This window comes from Thalia democratica, chromosome 9, assembly GCF_965202585.1.
Source record: "Thalia democratica chromosome 9, ktThaDemo2.hap1.1, whole genome shotgun sequence".
NCBI lineage: Eukaryota > Metazoa > Chordata > Thaliacea > Salpida > Salpidae > Thalia > Thalia democratica.
Genome location: NC_139173.1, coordinates 16,627,755 through 16,649,190, shown reverse-complemented (window position 1 = coordinate 16,649,190; position 21,436 = coordinate 16,627,755). Strand labels below are relative to the sequence as shown.

The window sequence follows — 21,436 nt, the reverse complement described above, 5'->3', positions numbered from 1 at the left end:
ATTTATTTTATAAAAATACTTTTTCAGTGAATGTTTTATCCTTTTAATACTTGTGATATTTTTTTGCATAGTTCCTATTATTTTTTGTGCATAAATTTACCATCATTTTTTGTTAAATAGAACAAACACTCTCGTTTTCAAGAGTTATTATAATTATCTATTTTTAGATCATACAACATAGCAGTTAACTAGATCATAACTATTCGATTTGGTCCAGCTCATAATCGATGGAGACATTGAAAATAATAATTTTCTTACAAAAATAGAAATGTTATCTTAACCCTATAACGCTATGATTAAGGACACACTCAGTAAAAGAATACCAACAAGTTGCGCTCTGGCTTCAAGATATACAACTTGTAACCATCTGCACACCAATATTTAACTAACTTCTAACCATACTTAGCTACAATTCTTTAATATTTATTATTTTATTGATTTATGACAAAAATATAATTCAAAACCTTATAAATAAAAAAATCTAAATTTAGATTAAAGACAACAGTATACTTTACTTGAAAAAACTTATTTTAAAACATTTTTTTTTTATATACAAAAATACTAAAGAAAAACTTATATGCTTGATTAAAATAAAGACCCAAGATATAATTAATAAAAAGTGTGTACAAATATCTTAAAATAGACACATTTAGAAAAGTGTAATAACTATAACAGTTAAATTGATTTTACAAACTTCTGTGCAAAAAAATGTAAATTCATTATAAAAAAAACTTTAGTTGAGCATTTTTTTTTAATGATTGATTCAAATATATAATTCTAAGTTTTGGAATCTTACTTGTGCAATCATTATAAAAATAATCTGATATTAGATAAGGCATATGCTGCTAAGTATTCTTTACAAAACAAACAAATTTGATAACATAAGTTGGCTGTGTGATTATTTTTGATAGAGTGTTGAACCGTTCACGTATTTAGAAATTTTCCTTGTTATAATGGAATCTTGCACCATCTAGTGACGAATGTTTGTTGCTCATCTTATGCAGCTGATGATTATAAAGTTTTATAAATAAAGTAACCGAAATTTTGTACTTTACAACAGCTTTCTTCTAGATAAGTGGCATACGCAATAATATAATTTTCAGTGATTTATACATTAAATAAAACGAATGTATTTAAAACCTATACAAAATTATATTAAACAATGTATATATTATACTTAACAGGCATTCATGTCGCAAAAAAAATATTTGTTTTTTATTTTAACTTTTAACCTTTAGAAAATGTTCATAGCTTTAACCTTGTTATGACTTTTTAAAATGTATGTAACTAGGTTATTTTTTATTTATAATTACTTTGACAATAATTTGATCTAACTTCATGTGACTTTCATAGTGATTAAATTACATTTTATGTTTAAATTGTGCAGAGGATGTGTAAAATATAATATCTATAAAGTGATAATTATGGTAAACATATTATTTTTTAGTTTTTTCTTTATTCTATAACTTTTTAATTTATTTTTTAAACTTTTATTCAACTTAACTGTATTTATGAGAAACTTATGTAACATTATAATGTGTAACACTTAAAAAACTAAGCTCTATGTTTACAAATAAAATTTACGTAAAAAATATTTATTTGATTTTTTTAAACTTTAATCTATATTAATTGACTTTAATGTTATTTTTTAAGTCAACGAAAAAAATATTAAGTCAATTTTTTTAGTTAGTTTTTTAATAAATTGTAAAATTATATTTACAAAGATTTATTACTCTGTTTTTACCAACATTTAAAAGTTTAACAAACATGTTGATTTAGCTCAAGTATTGTTTAACACAATCTTATTTTTTGGTTTATTTATTTTACACAATTTTATTTAATTGTTTTTTATAGAAGAGGTTTTGTAGATTTTTTGACTTGGATAAAAATCAATATTTTAAAAGAAACGTTAGTTACTATTCAGTATAGGTAAGTAGTACACATTCATACTTCAACTTTGATATCAAACTATGTAAAAACTAAATAATTTTTTAAGCTAGTAAATAGTATAATTTAGCTATACATTTTTCATAATACTTCTTCTTTTCACTTAAACAGAATTTTGTTTATGTAGTTTTTAAGACTTTTAATTTTTCATAAAGGCTCTACAATGATTTAAAATATTAAATCATTAAAAAAAAATGTTTAATTAATGTTAGACTATACTAGGTTTAACTACTTTTATTTTCTTTTTTTAATGAAAAAATAAAATTAAAACACAGGTAGTAATTTTTTTTATATAACTGTTCTAAATAAAATGAAACAAAACTATTTTTAAAGTATATCAGTGTTATTAAAGATTTACAATTTAAACACATATTTATCAAAAATAACTTATAAGTTATTTAATTCAAACTGGCCACTAACGATGTGTGAGAGGGCAGCGACTCCGCAGAAGAAAACTCCGATGTCCTTGTCTGCGTGCTTTTCTGCCGTTTTCTTGAACACTTGATCCCAGTTCGGCCGTCCGTAGTAAGTTTTCTGCTCGAGACCAGTGATGGCGTCTTGCTTCTCCCCCTCGTTGACAAATATCGCTTTTGCCTTTTAAAAAACAAACTGATCAACCACTTGACAAAATAAAAACTGAAATATCAAATTCCGCTGCAGCTTATCATTAGCTTTTGTAGTACATGTTGTTGCAAAAAATTTCATATATAACCGATCTTTAAGTTAGAATAATGAGTCTAAGGTTACAACTTTGCTCTCTTTATAGATACTTTACATAGATACTCTTTGTATAAGTTCATAATTGAATTAATATACAAAACTACATCAAAGTGAAACAAGTTTCTAAAAAATAAATTTTTAAAATTTAGTTTTTAAAAAAGGTTTATAGTGATAACATGTGCAGAATGCAGACGTTAAACGAATGGTTTATTTAAAAATTGTTATTTAAGCTTTTTATTAAACTTTATTGAACCATTTATTTAACACATTTGGTCCTTTATTAATTAGTCTAGTTGTATTTAAACTATTTATAGGTGGTTTTGTAAGAGCAACTTTAAGCATAATACTTATAAAATACTTGAAATATGTATGACTGTTCTATAGTATTATAAATTGATTTATTAAAAATAATAATTTTTTAAAAAATTGTTTTTAAGTAACTTACTAAGAAAAATATTTAAAACAGAAAATAATAGAATTTTTTTTAGTTTTTTATATTAGACTTCACTTTTAAATTATCTTAATTTTTATGTTTATAATTTGATGATTAATTTAATTATTTAAAAGTATAAGTTATAAATAGCTTTATTTTTAACCTTGCAAAACATATTGTTATTAACTTTGCTTTCTATAATAAAAATGAGTTTGCATTAAAAAAATATTTTAAAATTCACTTTAAAATTTTCGAAAGAATAAATAACTTACAACACTGTATTTTTATATTAAAAAAAATTTTACCACAGTTATCAATAAAAGGTTTTTAATACTATAAGAAAAAATTTATGCCAAGCGTCTTTATAAAAAATAACTTATATCAAAATAACTTTCAACTAAGTAAAACGTTTATTCATAAACAGTGTTTCAGTAATTTTTGAATAATTTATAGTTAATTATCGATATCAGGAAGTGATGTTTTCTGCTATGATTTCATTTATGTTAATAAATAGATACAAAAACTATATATAAGTTTAAAAAAGTCTCAAAAAAAAAAATTATGTACAATATGTTATACATAAAAATAAATACGTTGAAATTACGGAAAGAAACTGTTGTTTAAAAAATGAAATAGTTTTAAAAAAATTAAACCAAAAGAGAAAATATTACTTTGCTCCTTTTTGGTACAACTTACAGATATTTCAGTCTGAATTCAGTTCTAACGCTTTAATATTTATAAAATATTTTTCTAAATACTGTTCTATGTGCTTCAAAAACATTTTAGACCTTAAAATTTTTATAAAATATTAAAATTAATGAAAAACATTACGCATACACTTTTAACATAAAAAGCCCAAAAGTCTAATATAATGAAAAATAATTTAAGTCTTTTCCGACCAAAGAGTGAGCTAATAACAGAAACAATATTGATTTCCTTCACTCAACTTTACAATCTATATGTTCTAAAATTTTAGGTATCTTAGGGAGAGTTTAATTGGTTCGCTTGCCTAAATATTAGTCTTATTTCGGTAAAACTTACAGTATAAATTAAAAAAAAGATGACTACAAGCCTAATTTTTATATACTTAACTATTCTAGTTTAAACATTATCATCTCTTACTATAAATCAATAAATTCAGATAGAAAGTATGAATATAATGCATTAAGAGTATTATTTATACTGCTGAGTCTAAATAAAAAACTTATAATTCTTCTTGGAGGGTATTTTTAAGATACTAGCTTGGCTGTTATCTAAGGTTTAAATTTAGCATTAGTAAGGTTATTAAGGTTTACCAAACTCTATTTAAGCGATAATAATAGTTTGGTCAGTAGTCATTACAGAAGACGCAATGTACTTTAAAGGTAACCCAAAGTCAAAACAATATTGGTAATAAACTTTTTATTTACTACTTAGACTACTTAGTTTTTCAGCAGTACTAAAATGTTTTTAAATCATTCATTTATTAATTGGTCGTTTTTAATGCAGTTTAGTTGAGTTTCCTCAAAGAGTTTCTTCAAGCAAAAGTTTTTTTTTTATTTAAAGCTAGTTTAGTTTAAAAATATATATATTTTATTGAAGTTATTGTTTTAAGTTATGATAAACATCTTATTTTTGTTTAGATGGTTACTTTACAGAAAAATTGAAGTAAAAACTGAAAATTCTCATTACAGCATACATTAACAAATTTTTTCAAATTCAATATAATTGATTACCACATAACGTAAATGCTTCCGACTAGTAATAAGTGTCTAATTTACAAGAAACTTTTAGTAACTGAGTATCCTTTAACCTATCTAAAATATAATTATGGTTTGGTAAAGTCAAGAAACTGATCAAATTGACATTTTCCATTAAATTTTATTTAGCGGGACATCAGTTTACCTTAATTAAAATTTTAACAAAAGTATTATTTGTTATGGAAGTTACAAATAATTTTTTTTTATAGAAAATTTACCGAGTATACTATACCAAACAACTCACTTGCTTACTACTCCAACCTCTGGTCAAGTATATGTCGTACTCAATCAAATCTTTTCTTCCGATTTGTTCCAATTGACTTTCTAAATGCTTGAGCATATCACCGAACCACTCAAAAGCATTTATTTCCGGACAAATCCAAAAGAAGTAGACTTTTTTCAGTTTAGTAGGTGTACAGCCTTCCTGGTTTTTATACCTGCGAAATTATTTTTAAGAATAAATTCATTTAACATGGGGACAAACAGCAAGTAGGTGTCAGATTTGCATGAAGCGCCACTTTTTTAAGAATGCTACTTTTTAGCGCTTTAAATAAAGTTATTTACAAGAATAAGCCTAACCCTTGATCCTAACAAACTTACCTTAAGTTCTAATCGAACCATGGACTTTTATTTTATAATTGTTAAATCTTAAACACTAAGTATTAAACTACAAGCTTCAACTTTTAACTGCTAACAATAAATTTCTAAAAAAATTCTTAACTACTGAGCTTTAAATCATTAGCCTTAGGACAAAGCCCTAACTATTTTAATTATATTTATAAAACACCTGGTGCAAAAATAAAACTCAGTGTAAAGTTGTCATTTGTAGCATTGTAATAATAAAATTAAAGTTATATCTTTTGACTGCATAATATTCGAAATTTTAAGAGGAACTTCTAATTTACGAAAGCTTTCTGTAAATTAAGGCTAAAATACTTTTCGAAAAAGTATGAAAGAATTTCAGCTTGAATTAAAAAATTTTTTTTAAAGATTATAAAATAATTTTGTGTTTTTCAAATATTTAAAACAATGTAGAAACCAAACAGATTTGAGAAGGGAAGCAAACGGAGTAACTCCAATACCAGAACCAACACAGATTGCTACGTCATAATCAAAAACATCTTCACTAGCTGTTCCGAATGGTCCATCTACAGCTATTATAGGCATCTTATTATCCTGTGAATAATTGAAAATTTGTGTTACTATTTATTTATTTTTTTAAATAGAAGTTGAATAGTTTGTAAAACTTTAAATTCTGCTTTTTAAAAAATAACTGAAAATAGTTTCATACAACTTATTTATTTTAAAACACCCTTGTATATCAGGTTAAACAATAGACTTTTTTTTTAATATGAGCTCTTTTAGTTACTATTTTATATTCCTAACAATATATAATATTATTTTATAGACATGTTGTAAAAAGGTAAACTTTTAATTTGTTTTTTTTAAATCTTTTAAGATTAAAATACTTTATTATCTAAGTTGTATATTTACAACTACAATTATTTACATAACTATTTTATAAAAGCTGATAGAATATTTGGCGCTGATTAAAAAATTGATATTTTATTTTTAAAATAAGCCTTTAATCTTGAAATTTACATGATTAATATATATTTTGCTATTTTTTCCTAGTTTAATATAAATTTACTAATGGTATACTCATATACTGTTTTTAATAACGACTATTTTATGCATTTTAATTTTAGGGTATGAACAAAGGGGGGTAACTTTTCTAGTTGGCAAGCCAAGTTGTTCAAAATTGTAATAAAAAAGGTTTTGCGGGCCTTGTAGTTTTTGAAAAATTATACTTTAAAAACTAAATAAGACTTACTTAAAAAAAATTACAATAAGTTATAAGTTAGTTGACACAATTATAATTAACATAGTTCTTAATCAAAAAGCTAAAGGCTTTTTTTACTCAAAATCGTGATCAGTTATTTTTTCTTAGCAGACCGTGTGTTTCCCACTCCTATAGGAGTCTGCTAAGTCACACGGTCTGCTAAGAACTTTTAGACTCCTAGCCTAAAAGTATAATCCATTGCAAATACGTAATAAACTATTGTAAATACTACACGCCATTACGAGTTTTCTTATAACTAAAATATCTTGTGTTTTGTGACATTTTAATTATTTTTATATTGCATTAAACTTTTAAAATATTAATATTAAGTGATTAAGAATATCATATAAATAAAAAAGATTTAAACTAAAAATAATCAATTTCTCACCAACAGTGTTCCATGAAGATTTTTGAAATTAACCATTCAGTATGAAATTGAAGATCCGAAAAATAAAATTAAAATCACCGTATTAAAATAATAGTAATACATGAAACAAACACTGATTATGTGGTAATAACTAAAATATTTCAAGTTTTACAAGAACCTATAAAATTTTAAATTTAAGTCTACAACACAAAAATTAAGTTTATTTAAAATTAAAACAGAGAAGTTAAATCAATTGTTATATAAAAACTTATCATAGAAAATGTATTTTAAACAATTTTTATTCAGTTTAATAAAGTTGTTTTTCAATACTTAAAAGAAGTTACTTTTAAATGTTAAACGAGTAAACTAACATTTTTTCAAGTTGAAACATTCAATGAAATATAGTTAAGTTTTTTTTTTAATTTATGTATGGGCTTAAAAAACAAAAAAAATCTTAATAAAAAAACAAGTTTTTGAAAGTATCTAGATTCGTATAAACAAAAACAAAACAAAAAAATCTAAAAGTTTCTTTTTTAGTTATTAGCAATAAAATTTAAATCATCATGCTTAAATTAAAAAGTTTAGTATACACACTTTACAGTTACTGCATACAATTTAATTTAAAACTTAAAGAAATTGATTATAATTTAAACTTAAAAAAACAGGCAAACTAATTAAACTTTTAATCAAATCATGTAAACGTCACACAAGGAAGTACTCACGTCTAGTGATGTACCGGACCCACAATTTCGGGTCCGGCCGGACCCGGATCCGGACTTTTTTTTCAAGTTAGAATCCGGCCGGAACCGGACCCGGACTTTTTTTTCAAATTAGAATCCGGCCGGAACCGGACCCGGATTTTTTTTTCAAATTAGAATCCGGCCGGAACCGGATCCGGACATTTTTTTCAAATCAGAATCCGGCCGGATCCGGATATCAGACAAAAATGGCAATACCCGGCCGGACCCGGACCCGGATAGTGAGTCCGCTACATCACTAGTATAAACTAGCCTGAGTCAGAATGAGGTTTTTAAAAACTAAAAAAAAAGAACTTTAATCTAATATTAAGTAGAACAGCTAGCCACAAGGTTTACAAACTTAGGTGTTATTTACAATTAAAAATCTAAAATGAAGTTCTTGAACAAAATACACTAGAAAATTACCAAATATTGAAAACTGGATCAGCTCAAACTCATTCAAAATTTAAAAGAAAACTAGCCTGAGTTTTTATAAACAACTAAACTAGCCTGAGGCAGTACAAGATTTTCTAAAATTCCCAAAAATTTTCAAACTAGCAGGGTTGCCACTGTTTAAGTCAATAAAACTAGCTAGAGTGAGTATAAACAAGCCTTAGTCAGAATGAGGTTTTTAAAAACTGAAAAATTACTTTAATCTAATAATCAGTAGAACAGCTAGCAATGGTTGACAATTTGGTAGTAAAGTTGTGGACTGATTGTAGTACACTTAACTTATTAGTACTACCCATCATATTTAAATCCTACCTTATTTAATGAATATCTAACAAATACTGAATTCTAACTGAGACTACTTTCTATAATCAGACACGACAGTTTTGAGTGATGAATCTTTTATATAAAACACAACAAGAAATACTAGCATATACAAAATTATTAATTACTTTGGTAACACTTTAAAAACTAGAAGCTATTTAAATCTATATCAAAAGACTTAAAACAATAAACTAAAAATTAAATAAAACTTTTAGTAAACAAGAAACTGTAATATTTATAATAAACCATTAAACTATAAACCTGGCTTAAATATTTAAATAATCAAACACCAGTTGAAATATTCACTTTTAAAACAAAACACTACTTACAATAAACATTCACAAAAAAGTTCAAGATACTTTCTTGCTTTTAAGCTGCTCACCAAACTAACTAACTGCTTACATATAAACTGCCTGTCATGTTCTGATGTTTTGTTGCATCAGTATTTAGTTTGAAACATTTCGTCATATGATTCTCATTGGCTCGTACATTCAACCGTATCAACACTAAATATTCTCTGAGCTCAACTTTAAACAATAAATAATGCAAGTATTCATTCCAAAGTTTTCAATTTTACAACATATGTAAAGAGTTGCATTTCTGAAATGTTTATTTCATAGTTTAAATGTAAACAAATGTAAATTAGTCACGTGTACAAAATGAGAGAATCACGGTAGGTGTTTTATTTTAACTGACGAAAATAAATCTTATTAATTTACACAGGGTTTGTTTTTAACAAAAAGAACTTTTCAGTATGCTCTTTTTTACTAACTAGATCCGGGTCCGGCCGGATCTCTGTTAGGATCCGGCCGGACCCGGACCCGGACTTTTTATTCAAATTAGAATCCGGCCGGAACCGGATCCGGACTTTTTTTTCAAATCAGAATCCGGCCGGAACCGGATCCGGACTTTTTTTTCAAATTAGAGTCCGGCCGGATCCGGATATCAGACAAAAATGGTAATATCCGGCCGGACCCGGACCCGGATAGTGAGTCCGGTACATCACTACTCACGTCAGAGGTTACAAGTTTGCTCAAAGCAGTTGTCCAATCACCAACTACCCTACAGTGCACACTGAAGTAATCTTCTTCGGGTGCCTGAGTTATAGGACACTTAAACTTTAATATTAATCAAATGAGTTTGTATTTGCTGTTAGATATGTATATATACTAGATAAACTTGTAGCATAAAAAATAAATGTGCTTTTTTTAATCACTGAATCTTTAATAAGTGTATCTATGAAACCGAAAAAGGAGAGGTACAACTTTTTTTTTTTACTAAACATAGTTTAAAAAGTAAAAACATACAAATGTAAAAGCTAACAAGCTAGAATCTTCTACACATCTACACGAACATTATGTTGTAGAATTATTATATAAGTATTAGACACTTTATCGAAACATAATAAAGATTACAAACTTGTATGTTTTGTTTAAACATTATGTTAATGAAATTTCACTTATTTAAAATAAAAATAGCGCTTTATTGTTATCTTTTGATAAACTTTATAAAACTAAACTAAATTTGAACCTAAGAAGCAAAATTTTAAAATAACTATGTATACATTAATCAACTTTTTTAAAAGATGTGAAAATAAAACTTTAAAAGTTATTCAAATCTACCTAAAAACCTGAGTGTAACCTTTTTTTCGCATAAATAGACCAAAATAAAAATAGTAATTAATAAATGTTACAACAGTATACCAGTAACTAAACCTATAATTTTTAGTGATTAAATCTGAATATATTTTATCTTATATTAGTTGTCTAAGTACGGATTAATAATATAAAAACCACAAAATTATCTTAGTAGTTTTCAAAAATATAAATAAACTTGTAGGTTAAGTGAAACAACAAATAAGCTCTTTTTTATAAAGTAATATTAATAGATAACTTAAAAAGTTACCGATGTCAGAGTAAATGGATGCCATTCTAGAAAGGAAATTTGCTGGCACTTGATAAAAACATACTGACCGACTTCAGCGAAGAAGCCTTTTTTTCGCATTTGCAGTTCAATGACACGAGATGGATGCTTGATCACCTATTTGTTTGTAATATAAACAGCTGGCGATTTTTTTAAGTTACAGGAATGCCATAGGATTTTTCTTTTTTTTTTTAGGTTTTCTGAATTTCTTTCAGGTTTCAAAAAGTTGTTTTCCATTTTTATTATAAAACTCAATTTAAGGTTATAAACGTTTTTTCATCGTATAAAAAAACTTAAAAACTACTGTAATGCTACTTTATCATTTAAAATGTTTACTACTTTAGTTCACCTTAAAAATTATTATTAAATTTTCCTAAAATTTATTATAAAAATAGGTTTAGTTTGACTATCTGAAACAAACTAAAGCTAATAAACAAATAAATTTAATCCCTTAAACGACCTTAAGGACTCATTCTAATGTAGAACATTTGTATTGTAATAAATTAAGTTACTATAAAGTTGAAAAAATATTGATTACATTATAATACATAATAAAACTTTGAAGTTTTACAAATGAGGTACAAATAAAGTTAAAAACACTTTTTTATACATATCAAATGTTAGTTTTTCAAAATACCAAACTAAGTCAGTCAAAACATTTAGTACTTATTTAGTTTAACATCTATAAATGTTTTTTAAACCTGTTTTTGGAGAAAAATGTGTTGAGTTTCTTTAAAACCGTATGAAAATATCAAACTAATTTGATATTTGTAAATATCTGCAAGCTTTATAAATATAAACTAGTTTAAGAAAGAACTAGTTTCTTTCATATAGGTGTGCTTTTAAAGGTAATTTTTTATATGTACATATTGCCTCGTTTATACTGATTTTAATTTTTTAAAGTTTTTGTAACTTTAATGGTTTATATAATTAAAGTAAAATAATCCAATTATTGATTAAAAAATAACAAAACGCTTTTAGCGTATTTAACAGAAGTACATTTTAAAAGTTAAACCAACAATACTTCTTGTTTTTAAGTAAGAAAAACTGCCAGAAACCAATACTTTTTAAGTGCAACAAAGTTATAAAATCTAAACCCAAGAATATAAGAGACTTTAAAGTGTCGAGTGTGTAAGTAAGCATTTATAATAAAACTACTGTTGTAAAGCATGTGTTTAAGTTTATTGTAAATGATATCCGAATTTTGTTTGAGATGTTCTCTAACTTTAGATAATGAGTTGTAGCAGTTTGCAAAGTTTTTAGTTAAATAAACAAAACAGTGATTTAGCACTAAAAACATTAATAAAATTATAAATATTTTGCAATTAACTGTTTAAAAGGTGTTAAGTTATAAACTCTTCTTAAAATAAGTTTCAACTAGCTAAAATAAATAATTCATATTCTGGTTCATCAATCTTAAACAATGTGAACTTAATTAATGCAATCAAATGCTCACAAAAGTTTTGCAGAGGAAGGTTCTAACAAAAGCTGTTTTTAGATCTCTTTTTCCGCTAATAATAATGTATGTCTTACTTTTTATTTAAAAGTTATAAAAAAAACTATAATTTATAAACTTTTTTTTTACTTTTTTGTAAATAATTTTTTTGTACACATTACTAGTATATATATATAGTCTTACTTGTAAAAAATAATATATATACTGACTTAATTTAATTGAAAAGTATTTATTTATATGAATTTTATCTAAAAAGTGTTTAGTAATTAAAGTTAAGTGGTAATAAATAATATAGATGCTAATAACTGTTTTTTATTAAATTTGCATGTACTGTATAGCATGTTTTCATTTCTTGAATGTAACCATAATTTGCATAAAACGTAAATACTTTAAAAGTTGCAACTTTAAGAAAATTGAAAGAGTATATACATACTATATAGTGAATTTATTCTTTCAAGAATTTATTTTATAAACTAAGTTTCGGTCAAAGACCTTGTCAGCGCTTAAATAAATCTTATTCAATATATTTGAATTAGTTGAGATCTCTTTATTTGTTTTCTTAAAATCAAAACATATAATATACTATATAGTTTTAAACTAAAAAAATAGCATTATACTCTATTTCTTTAAAGTCGAAACAAAAGCTTCAAAATTTAGTTTTTTTATGTATAAAAAACCTGGATAGGATAAACAATATTGAAAACAATGAAAAAATATTTCAATTTGTTAAAGTTTAGAATATATACAGGGTTGTCAAAAACTCAATGTTTTTTGAAAGTACAAGTTTTTAGTCAATTTTTTGTATTAAATTAGAAGGTAAAAAAAAGTCTAAAATAGTATAAAACTATCAAATAGAAACTGTAATTAAATGTGTTTTACAATAAATAAAACTCGATTGGATACAAAAAAAATTATTGTATATAATATACTTTTTGTATCTAATCAAAATTTCATTATCTTACATATAAGTATTGTTATAAACTCCAGATATCTTTTTTTTCAAAACTTCAGATTTTTCGAGGTTTTATTCTAAATTTCTTAAATTCAAGTATTTTTGTCTAGTTTGTCGAATTCCTGGTTTTCCTGGCTTGTTGGTTAACTATTTTTAAGTAAAACCATGTTTTTAATTAACTTATATTCAAACTGTTTCTAAAATATTAAAACTAAAAATGTTCATAAAAAACCTTTAAAATTTCAACATTTTGAGTATTCCTAGCAATTCTGACACATCTTTCGAAAAAATATAAACATAAAGGAGCAACGACCCATTTCCAAGTCTGAAAGTTATAATATATAAACAATTATTCTTTTACTACAAAAAGTTTTCAAGTAATTAAGATTAAACTGAACTATAATAGGATTTATAAAAATAAATATTTTATTAATCTTAGTGTAACACACAATTATTTTTATTTTACTAATTATTTTTTTTGAATGAATATTTTTTTAAGGATTTTACCGGTTGTTTACTCAAACAGTAAAAATTACTTACAATTTAAATTTAATATAAAACTTAGAGCACCAAATCAGAAACGTATGTAAAACCAGTGTTTGATTTTACCTATAAATTTTACTCTGCTTTTTTATTGAGTATGAAACCTTTTTAATAAGTTTAAACGAAACAACATGCTGCCTAGTTGGTTATTTTATACTTAACTGATTTTTTTTTACTTTTTTATAGATCATGTATAATTCGTTAAAGAAAACTGGAGACACTGAAAATATATCACAACAAACTTTTTTGATTTTATGTTAATAAAAATGCATATTTTTGTTTTTTAGATTTAATGAAAATCATTATAGACAATATAAATATAAAAGTATAAAAATTTAATTTGTAAAAATGATAAGTTATCGAATATGCTAATAAAGTTTACTTAAATTACTACTAAGTAAATACTTAATTGCTATGCTTGGTATCGTAGAATAATTTACAACAATATATGATTAGGGCAAAACTATGAACAATTCGCAAAAACCAAACAAAATAAAAGCTTTTTTAAATTACCCCTGGTGAAGCTGAAAAAGTAGGGTATGTACCACATTCACCCACCCATTTTCTGTTGTGGCATTTTTCAGGATCATGCTTATCTAAATTGTCTTGAACTTTCACTTGACCTCTTTTGGAAAATTATGAATAAGTTGTTAGTTTAAATGTTAGTAATAAAACTTAAAAGACTTTCAAAATCTATCACAGTGAAAAACAAGTAAAAACTAATAAAAACAATGTTGCCACTCTTTGAGTTAAAAAATTATTCTGAGTTATCCTGGGTTTTTAATCTTTAGTGAACTAGCTAGCCGCAAGGCTAAAACGATTTAAAATAAAGTGAGCACTTTAAAATCAATAAAAAATAAGTTCGTTAACAAAATTGGTTATATAAAATGATAATATACTGAAATAGGATCAACTAAATTTGTCATGAGATTTCTTTTAAATCTTAAAACTATCCTGATTTTTTATACAAAAAAACTATCCTGAGTCAACCTAAGTTTAAAAAACAAATTCATAATTTCCTGACTTATCTGGAGTGTCCTGAGTATTCTGACTGTGCAACAACCGTGTAGAAATCAAAAGATATTTAACGTAAGACTCACGAAAATCCATGAAAGACTAGAAAACCAAAAAAGACGACGAAAAGGTGATGAGTGAACCAGAAAACTTCGAAATAGCTTCTGCGCACAAACTCAACAGATGAGGTTACCATCAGCAGGAGTGCAACAGTTATGCACACTCCAGTCCAACCTCCTGTCAGCTGAAACACTGACCCAACAGTCCACGCTCTTCCTATCGATTTCTGTATGTTAGTTGTTTTTTCCCATTAAAAACTAAACGTTTCCACTTATTTTTAGAACTACACTTGTAGTTTGATAGTGATTTAGAGTATAATAAGATATGATAGAGTATTGATAGAGTATAAACTATAATTTTTTTTAATTTTGTTTTAAATTAGATTTGTAAACAAGACTGATTATAAAAACAAGTTTGTTTGAATACCTTAAAACAGTGCTTCTGAAATGGGGTTCCGCGACGCCTCTCAGGGGTTCCGCAAAGCCTTTCGAAATTTAAAAAAGAAATTTGAAAGAAAAAAAATATAAATCATAAAACTTCAAAAAAAATGGAACACATAAAATGGAAAACATATATAATTATAGCATCCATTGATCTGCTTAGTGTGTATTTAGGGGTAGGACTTTTAATGGGTATTCAATGGGTATTTAATGGGTAATTAATGGATAAAATTTGGCAACAAAACATCTTCCTTCTTGTTTACAAGAAGTTCTCTCAGCGTCGATTAAAACTGTTAATTTTATAAAGAATATAGACACAAAGGCCAGATGTTTTAAAGACCTATGTAAAAGTTTAGATGCTGACCATCTGCGACTTCTCTAAATGAAGTTCGCTGGCTGTCGAAGGGACGGACACTAGTTCGTCTCGATGAATTAAAGAAGCAGGTGTTCACCTTTCTTAAAGATAAAGGCTCAGAATTAGTGAAGTTCTTTGAAGATGATGTTTTTTAGGCCAGGCTAGCTTATCTCACTGATATTTTTGAAGAATTAAACGCTTTGAACTTAAGCATGCAAGGGAAGCAAAATTCCATTTTTGTCATGACAGACAAGATTGAGGCGTTTAAAAATAGAATTACATTTTGGAAGAAAAAGGTTAGCAATGATAATTTTGCGATGTTTCACCGGTTTTATGAGGCCCATGAAAAATGCATAGAATTCAAATTCTCTGACGAATTATACAACCACCTTGATCTTTTGTCTATAAAGTTTCAACATTATTTTCCTGAAGATGTTCGCATTGGAAGTTTATGGATTTTGAATCCTTTTATGTGTGATATTGCTTTAGAAGAAGTGAATCTTCCTACAGATACAGAAAACGAATTGCTGCAACTATCTGAAGATAGTAATTTAAAATTGATTTTCAAAGGTAAGGAGATTTTAGATTTTTGGATATGTGCAATTTCAGAGTATCCCGTCTTAGCAAAGCGTGCAGTAAAGTTTCTTTTACTATTCACCACCACTTATCTTTGCGAGTCCGGCTTTTCGCATGTAACAAACATTAAAACGAAGCAAAGGAACTGTATGCTGACTCCAACCTTATCTGCCTGTCTCCGTCTCAGTCTATCCAAAATCAAACCGCGCATTGACATGCATGTTGCTAAGAGACAAGTTCAAGTTTCGTACTAAATGTTTTTTTTTATTTTTCGTTAGGTATTTTACCCGTTTATTACAGTAATCTGTGAATTCGATTAGGTTCATGTTCATCTCCTTATTGTTTGTAGCTCTCATTTTATTTTTATTATGCAAGGAAAGATTTTTATGACATTGCGATTGATCATGTTTGTTTTCGTTTATTTATTACAGAATCATAAAATACCTATTGCCTCTGGCGCACTTTGAGTTTGACTCGACTTAATACTATTACAATTGGTATGATTTCTAACAATGATATAGTTTTGCTAAAAAAAATTTTTTTATTGAAATTCTTTTGTTTTTTGCAGGAAATATTATATTAAACATTTTATGTAAAATTAAACTAGGGGTTCCGCGGAAAAGTTGAACTTTTGAAAAGGGTTCCGCCACTAGAAAAAGGTTCAGAAGCACTGCCTTAAAAGATACTTAAAATATTTTTTTGATCGAAAGTTTACTAGCTTATGGTTTTCATAAATTTCTTAAAATAGTAATTAGTCAGTGGATAAAGCTCAGCATCTACAATTTATAAAATAATAACTATAAGTATATAATATAAAGTCACTTAATAAAAGGCATAAACTTTATGCAAACCATCAAGCATTAAAAATCCCCCGTCTTAATTACTTTTAAAATGTTAATTGACCTACATTGTAAAAACTTATGTTGTGAAAAGAGCTTTTAATAAAAATTCAAAGGTAAAATTTTAAGTTGCATCTCATGTGAATTTTTTAAAAGTTAGATCAATGAAAGAATGTTGATTGATTTAAAGTCATTTTATATTTTTATGACACAATAAAACAAATATAATTAAGTACCACTTGCATATAAACATCAATATATTTTTTATTTTCAAAATAACTTTTTAAACTTAAGATTTTCGAATCTTATCTTTCAAAATTCTTTTTCAAAAGTTAAATGAATTTTTAAACAGTTTTGAACATTTTTATTAAAAAAATTCAACTAATAATATTGTAGTTGTACAAAATAATATAAAACAACATGCTAGTAAAACAAAAATTAATAACAATAATTGAGTTAGTATGTTGTTAGAAGGGCTATCTTCTTAATATATTCACACAGTTAACTTCTTTATACATTAACATTATATTAACTCAATTATCGTAAAATTTTTGTTTTACTAGCATGTTTTTTTTTAATAACTTTGTACATGATTCTTATACAATTACGTCATAATAATTTTTTTAATTATATCAATTTTAAAAACTGTTTAATACTTCATTTGACTTTTGAAAAAGAATCAGATATAAGACTCGAAAAGCTTTCAGTTTTAAAAGACTCTTGAAAATTAAAAATATATTTATGTTAAGTTGCAAGTGGTACTTAAATACAACAAAATTTCTTCCGACATTAAAATAAAACAAATATAGTTTTTGCACATTAAATTTTAATAGAAATGTTTTATTCTTAATCAATCAATTTAACTTTGTATACTTGTTCAATGTTTATACTACTGGGCAGCAGTCTTTTATACTTAAGTAACTTAATAGAAAAAAACATTGCAGGATACCCTAAAATGCATACAAAAAAAATTATCAAAAGCAAAACTTCAATACAATAAATATTATTTAAGCAGAACTATTTGCTTTACATCAAATTAAAAGCACATAGAAAAGTAAAAAATCTTAATTTCGAATATTTTTAAAAGTTTTTTAACAAAAAAATACTGTGTGGACCACAGAATTCTACTTGGTGGGCTGTAGTTTGCCAACCACTGTTTTATAAAAAAGTTAATAGAATCGAAAACAAAAAAGCTAAAAACTATTTACATAAATATTAGTTGAAACACGTTAATAGGTAACAACATAAATATAATTAGAGTGTAGTTAAGCACTAACTACTTTATAAAGTTTAAATTATCCAAAACTGGCCAGATTTTAGTTTCAAAAAACAAAATATATTAGTCGTTATAACTTAATAAAAAAAACGCTTCATATGTTTACCTTCAAAAAGCTGTATACAACTATGTTTAAAGTTACTTTTACTTTTTTTTTAAACAAAATTTTAACTTAAAAAAAATAATTGATTACTCCAAAACACAATAAAGCAAATAAATACAAATAGTATTTTTCAACTAAAGCTACATTATCTAACTTCTTTGCAAACTTTTACGGTCCCTAATTGTAACTTTTCTGCAGATAACTAGGACATAAACGCAAAAAGACCTACTCTGTACAATGGATTTAAATCTTGTTGATTCAGCAAATTGATTATGTTAGAGCTGTTACCAGTATCTCGAAAAGCAGCGTACAATTCCACATTGAATGTATGCGCAAAATAATGAATCACTGAAAAAGTTTTAGTGCTTTCTTGTATAACAGTAATAGTAAAAACTAAAAATGTTCAAACTGTTCAATTTTAAAACTTTAATAAATAAGTTAATTAAAACAACGCGTTTTTTTTTAATCTTAAATATATATATATATAAACATCATTACCAAAAATAAGAAAATTCATGTTTAGTATATAATTATAAATAAAACTTACAAGTATTAAGAACAATCATGTAAGCACATATCCGGTGAAATTTAATATTTTTGTCTAATATTCTTCGAATTCTTCTCGGCATACACTATAAATGTATAACAAAATATAACATCAATCAAAGAAGCTTTAAACTTAGATTTTTATACAAACTTAAGTTTTTTATTAACTAGTTATTTAAGACAAACAAAAACTTTTTATATTACTAAAAAAAACTGTATTTCAACAAATTGTTACAACTTCAAGATAAATATACTTAAAATTTTCTTTATTGGAAGTTACTAAATATAGTTAGCACAAATAACTTTGTTGTAAATACAGTGCTAAAAATTCTATGATTTTTTAAACTTAAATCATCATGCATCGAGTTTTGACAAGTTGGTTTCAAAAATATTTAAGCTAGTAACTGCTAAGTTAAAAAAAAATTGTTTATAACAACTATGAACAAAAAATAAGTCCATATTTGGCCGTAGAACTGCTAAGAGATATTAACTATGTTACAAAGCTTGCAAATAAGTTTATGAAGAAAACTTTAAAATAAACTTAGTTTTTTAAATAAGAAAATATTTTTATACTGTTATTGTACTCAACTATAAGCTTCTTGAATTCTAAGTTTAAATCATACAAACTGATGTTTTTTATTCAAACGAGTTGCCAGTCTTTGAAGCAAAAAAGTCAGTGTAATTGCCTAAAAACTAGCCTTAGTCAGCCTGAATTTATGATATATTTGAAAAGCAGTATGAACCAAGATATTAAAAAACTACTGTTAATCAAGCTCAAGTATCTAAAAGCATCAAAATATTTACAAAAGGACTCGTGAAAAAACAATTTTTAGGAAAAAAGAAGAGTTAGAGTCATAGAGAATAGTCTAAAATTTAGGAAAATTCTTAAAATTATCCGGAGTCAGTCAGAAATTATTTTAGATTGCAAACTAGCCTAAGTTATCCTGAGTAGCCTTTGAGTGTAGCAACCCTGCTTGAATCATATAACTACTTGATTACTCTTAATCTTCCGAATAAAAATTATTTATTAATATATTATTTTTAATTGTAGGATATGAATGAATTTATTAATTTAAAAAATTTAATATCTAAACAACATCCTTTAAGTTTTCAAATCATTTACAAAAATAGGTTAAAACTAATTTGGTAAATTCCTTAAAATTAAAAACCACAAGTTTACTTGTATCGTGAAAACTGAACAAATAGAATTTTAAGAAAATTTTACAAATACATTGAAACAAAGAAAATTATCAATATTTTTTTTCGGATATACAAGTTAATTTGTATATAACTTCTAGTAATTAAGATTTCTTGAGTGTATAAAAATCAAAACAGAAGAACTAACATTACAAGCTTTTCGAAAATATGATAGAAGATTTCTACAGACAGGTAGTAAAATAAGCATACAGTTAAGGTTTAGCAATGCAGCAGGAGCTCTTGCCCAAGCTAATCCTTTTCCAATGACAAATTCACGAATGTAAAAGTATTTTGGATGAGTTTCATACGTTATATACCAAGATACAAAAAGATATACATTTAGACCCAAATAAAGCATCTGTAAAAATTCTAAACTTAGTTTTTTTTTTTAAGCAACTTGTTGACTACGGGAATATGATGTATGTAAAAAACTTCATTCAAAAGAAAAATAAAATGGTTAGATTTATTAGATGAACATATACAGAAAAGTATAAGTTTTTTTTATTTTAATTATATGTTGTTTTGTTATCATGGCTGTACATTATTATTAAGTTTAGTTTTTTAGTAAAAAATTATTCTAAAAAATATGTGCGTTTTAGTAACAGTTTTTGAAATTTAATTTAATAATAATTCATCAGTTAAAATGTTTTAATAAACTTTTAATTGAAAATTAATTACCTCTTTTTAAGTGTAATACTTAACAAATGAAAAAAAAAATTCAAAAGGCCAAATTTATTTTTCTTTATTGTAATGGATTTAGATAATGTATAATTAACAGTGTACTAAAATTAAACTTACCTATATTTTATTTTAATTTATATAAACAACATGTTAATGGTAAGTCATACTTTAAATTTATTTTTATTTTTATCTGTATTTTGATTTATAATTCGCTCTGTATTTTTGTATTTCAGCTTTTTTTTTTCGTCTGATGAAATTCTCTGCAGGGAAACGGCGTAATGCTTTAAAATTTGAATAATAAATTAGTATTAAAAAAAACTTACTAAAACTATGTACTTGGGTAGATCATTTGTTAACAGTCCAGCAATACTTCCAAACATTTTGTTTTACTTTAAAAAAAAACTTGATTCCTGTTTTATTTTTTATTTTTATTAGGAATAGTTGTTTATAAAAATATATCTATAAAGTGGAAACATTAAAAATAAACACATCTTTGTTCTAGTTCAATATTCGTTAAAACAGTAAAAAAAATAGTATTTTACTAAACAAAAGAAAACAATTCAAATAAGAATACATCTTAAAATAAGTTTTATTACTGTTTAGCAGGTTAGATGGATTTTTTTTTGTTAAACATAATTAATTACAAACTTTATTACTATTAAACATATCTTTTTTTTTCAAATTTAAAATAGTCCTTTGTTTCTAAGACACACCTTACTATAATATTTTTAAATGACAAAATTCAAAATGATAAATACTGAACTTCACCACACGAACATCATCAACAGTATCCGAGACAACCTACGACCGGTTTTGTCCTGATTAGGACTCATCAGGTAGGCATAGTCGGAGACAACGCTGGTAAGACCAAAACCAAGCGGTCTTAACTGCATATGCACTGAAGCTACCGTTTAT

General features: G+C 25.5%; 1 protein-coding gene across 4 annotated transcripts; it reads right to left on the bottom strand.

The window, feature by feature from the left end:
• Positions 1-544: 544 nt before the first annotated feature.
• On the bottom strand, positions 545-20,933 carry LOC145843968 (NADPH oxidase 2-like). 4 transcript variants are annotated; one of them, XM_082951263.1, is made up of 13 exons: positions 20,845-20,933; positions 19,989-20,198; positions 18,645-18,729; positions 18,327-18,445; positions 14,535-14,734; positions 13,948-14,059; positions 13,124-13,216; positions 10,466-10,600; positions 9,574-9,657; positions 5,879-6,015; positions 5,084-5,276; positions 2,368-2,541; positions 545-1,004 (listed from the first exon to the last, which is right to left on the bottom strand). In XM_082951263.1, exons 1-13 carry the CDS (start codon positions 20,899-20,901, stop codon positions 933-935), a joined length of 1,671 nt encoding a protein of 556 aa, XP_082807389.1. In that variant the 5' UTR covers positions 20,902-20,933; the 3' UTR covers positions 545-932. The 4 variants fall into 4 exon arrangements, with proteins under 4 accessions (XP_082807389.1, XP_082807390.1, XP_082807391.1 ...); XM_082951264.1 differs by having other exon boundaries at positions 5,879-6,006; XM_082951265.1 differs by lacking the exon at positions 9,574-9,657.
• Between the last annotated feature and the right edge of the window lie 503 nt (positions 20,934-21,436).

Excerpts from the sequence above, each read along its gene's own strand:
- LOC145843968 (XM_082951263.1), bottom strand. The coding sequence starts at position 20,901 with ATGTTTGGAAGTATTGCTGGACTGTTAACAAATGATCTACCCAAGTAC. Across the intron at positions 5,277-5,878 it reads TCCCTTCTCAAATCTGTTTG|GTATAAAAACCAGGAAGGCT; the intron begins GTTTCTACATTG and ends ATAATTTCGCAG. Across the intron at positions 2,542-5,083 it reads GAGGTTGGAGTAGTAAGCAA|GCAAAAGCGATATTTGTCAA; the intron begins GTGAGTTGTTTG and ends GTTTTTTAAAAG.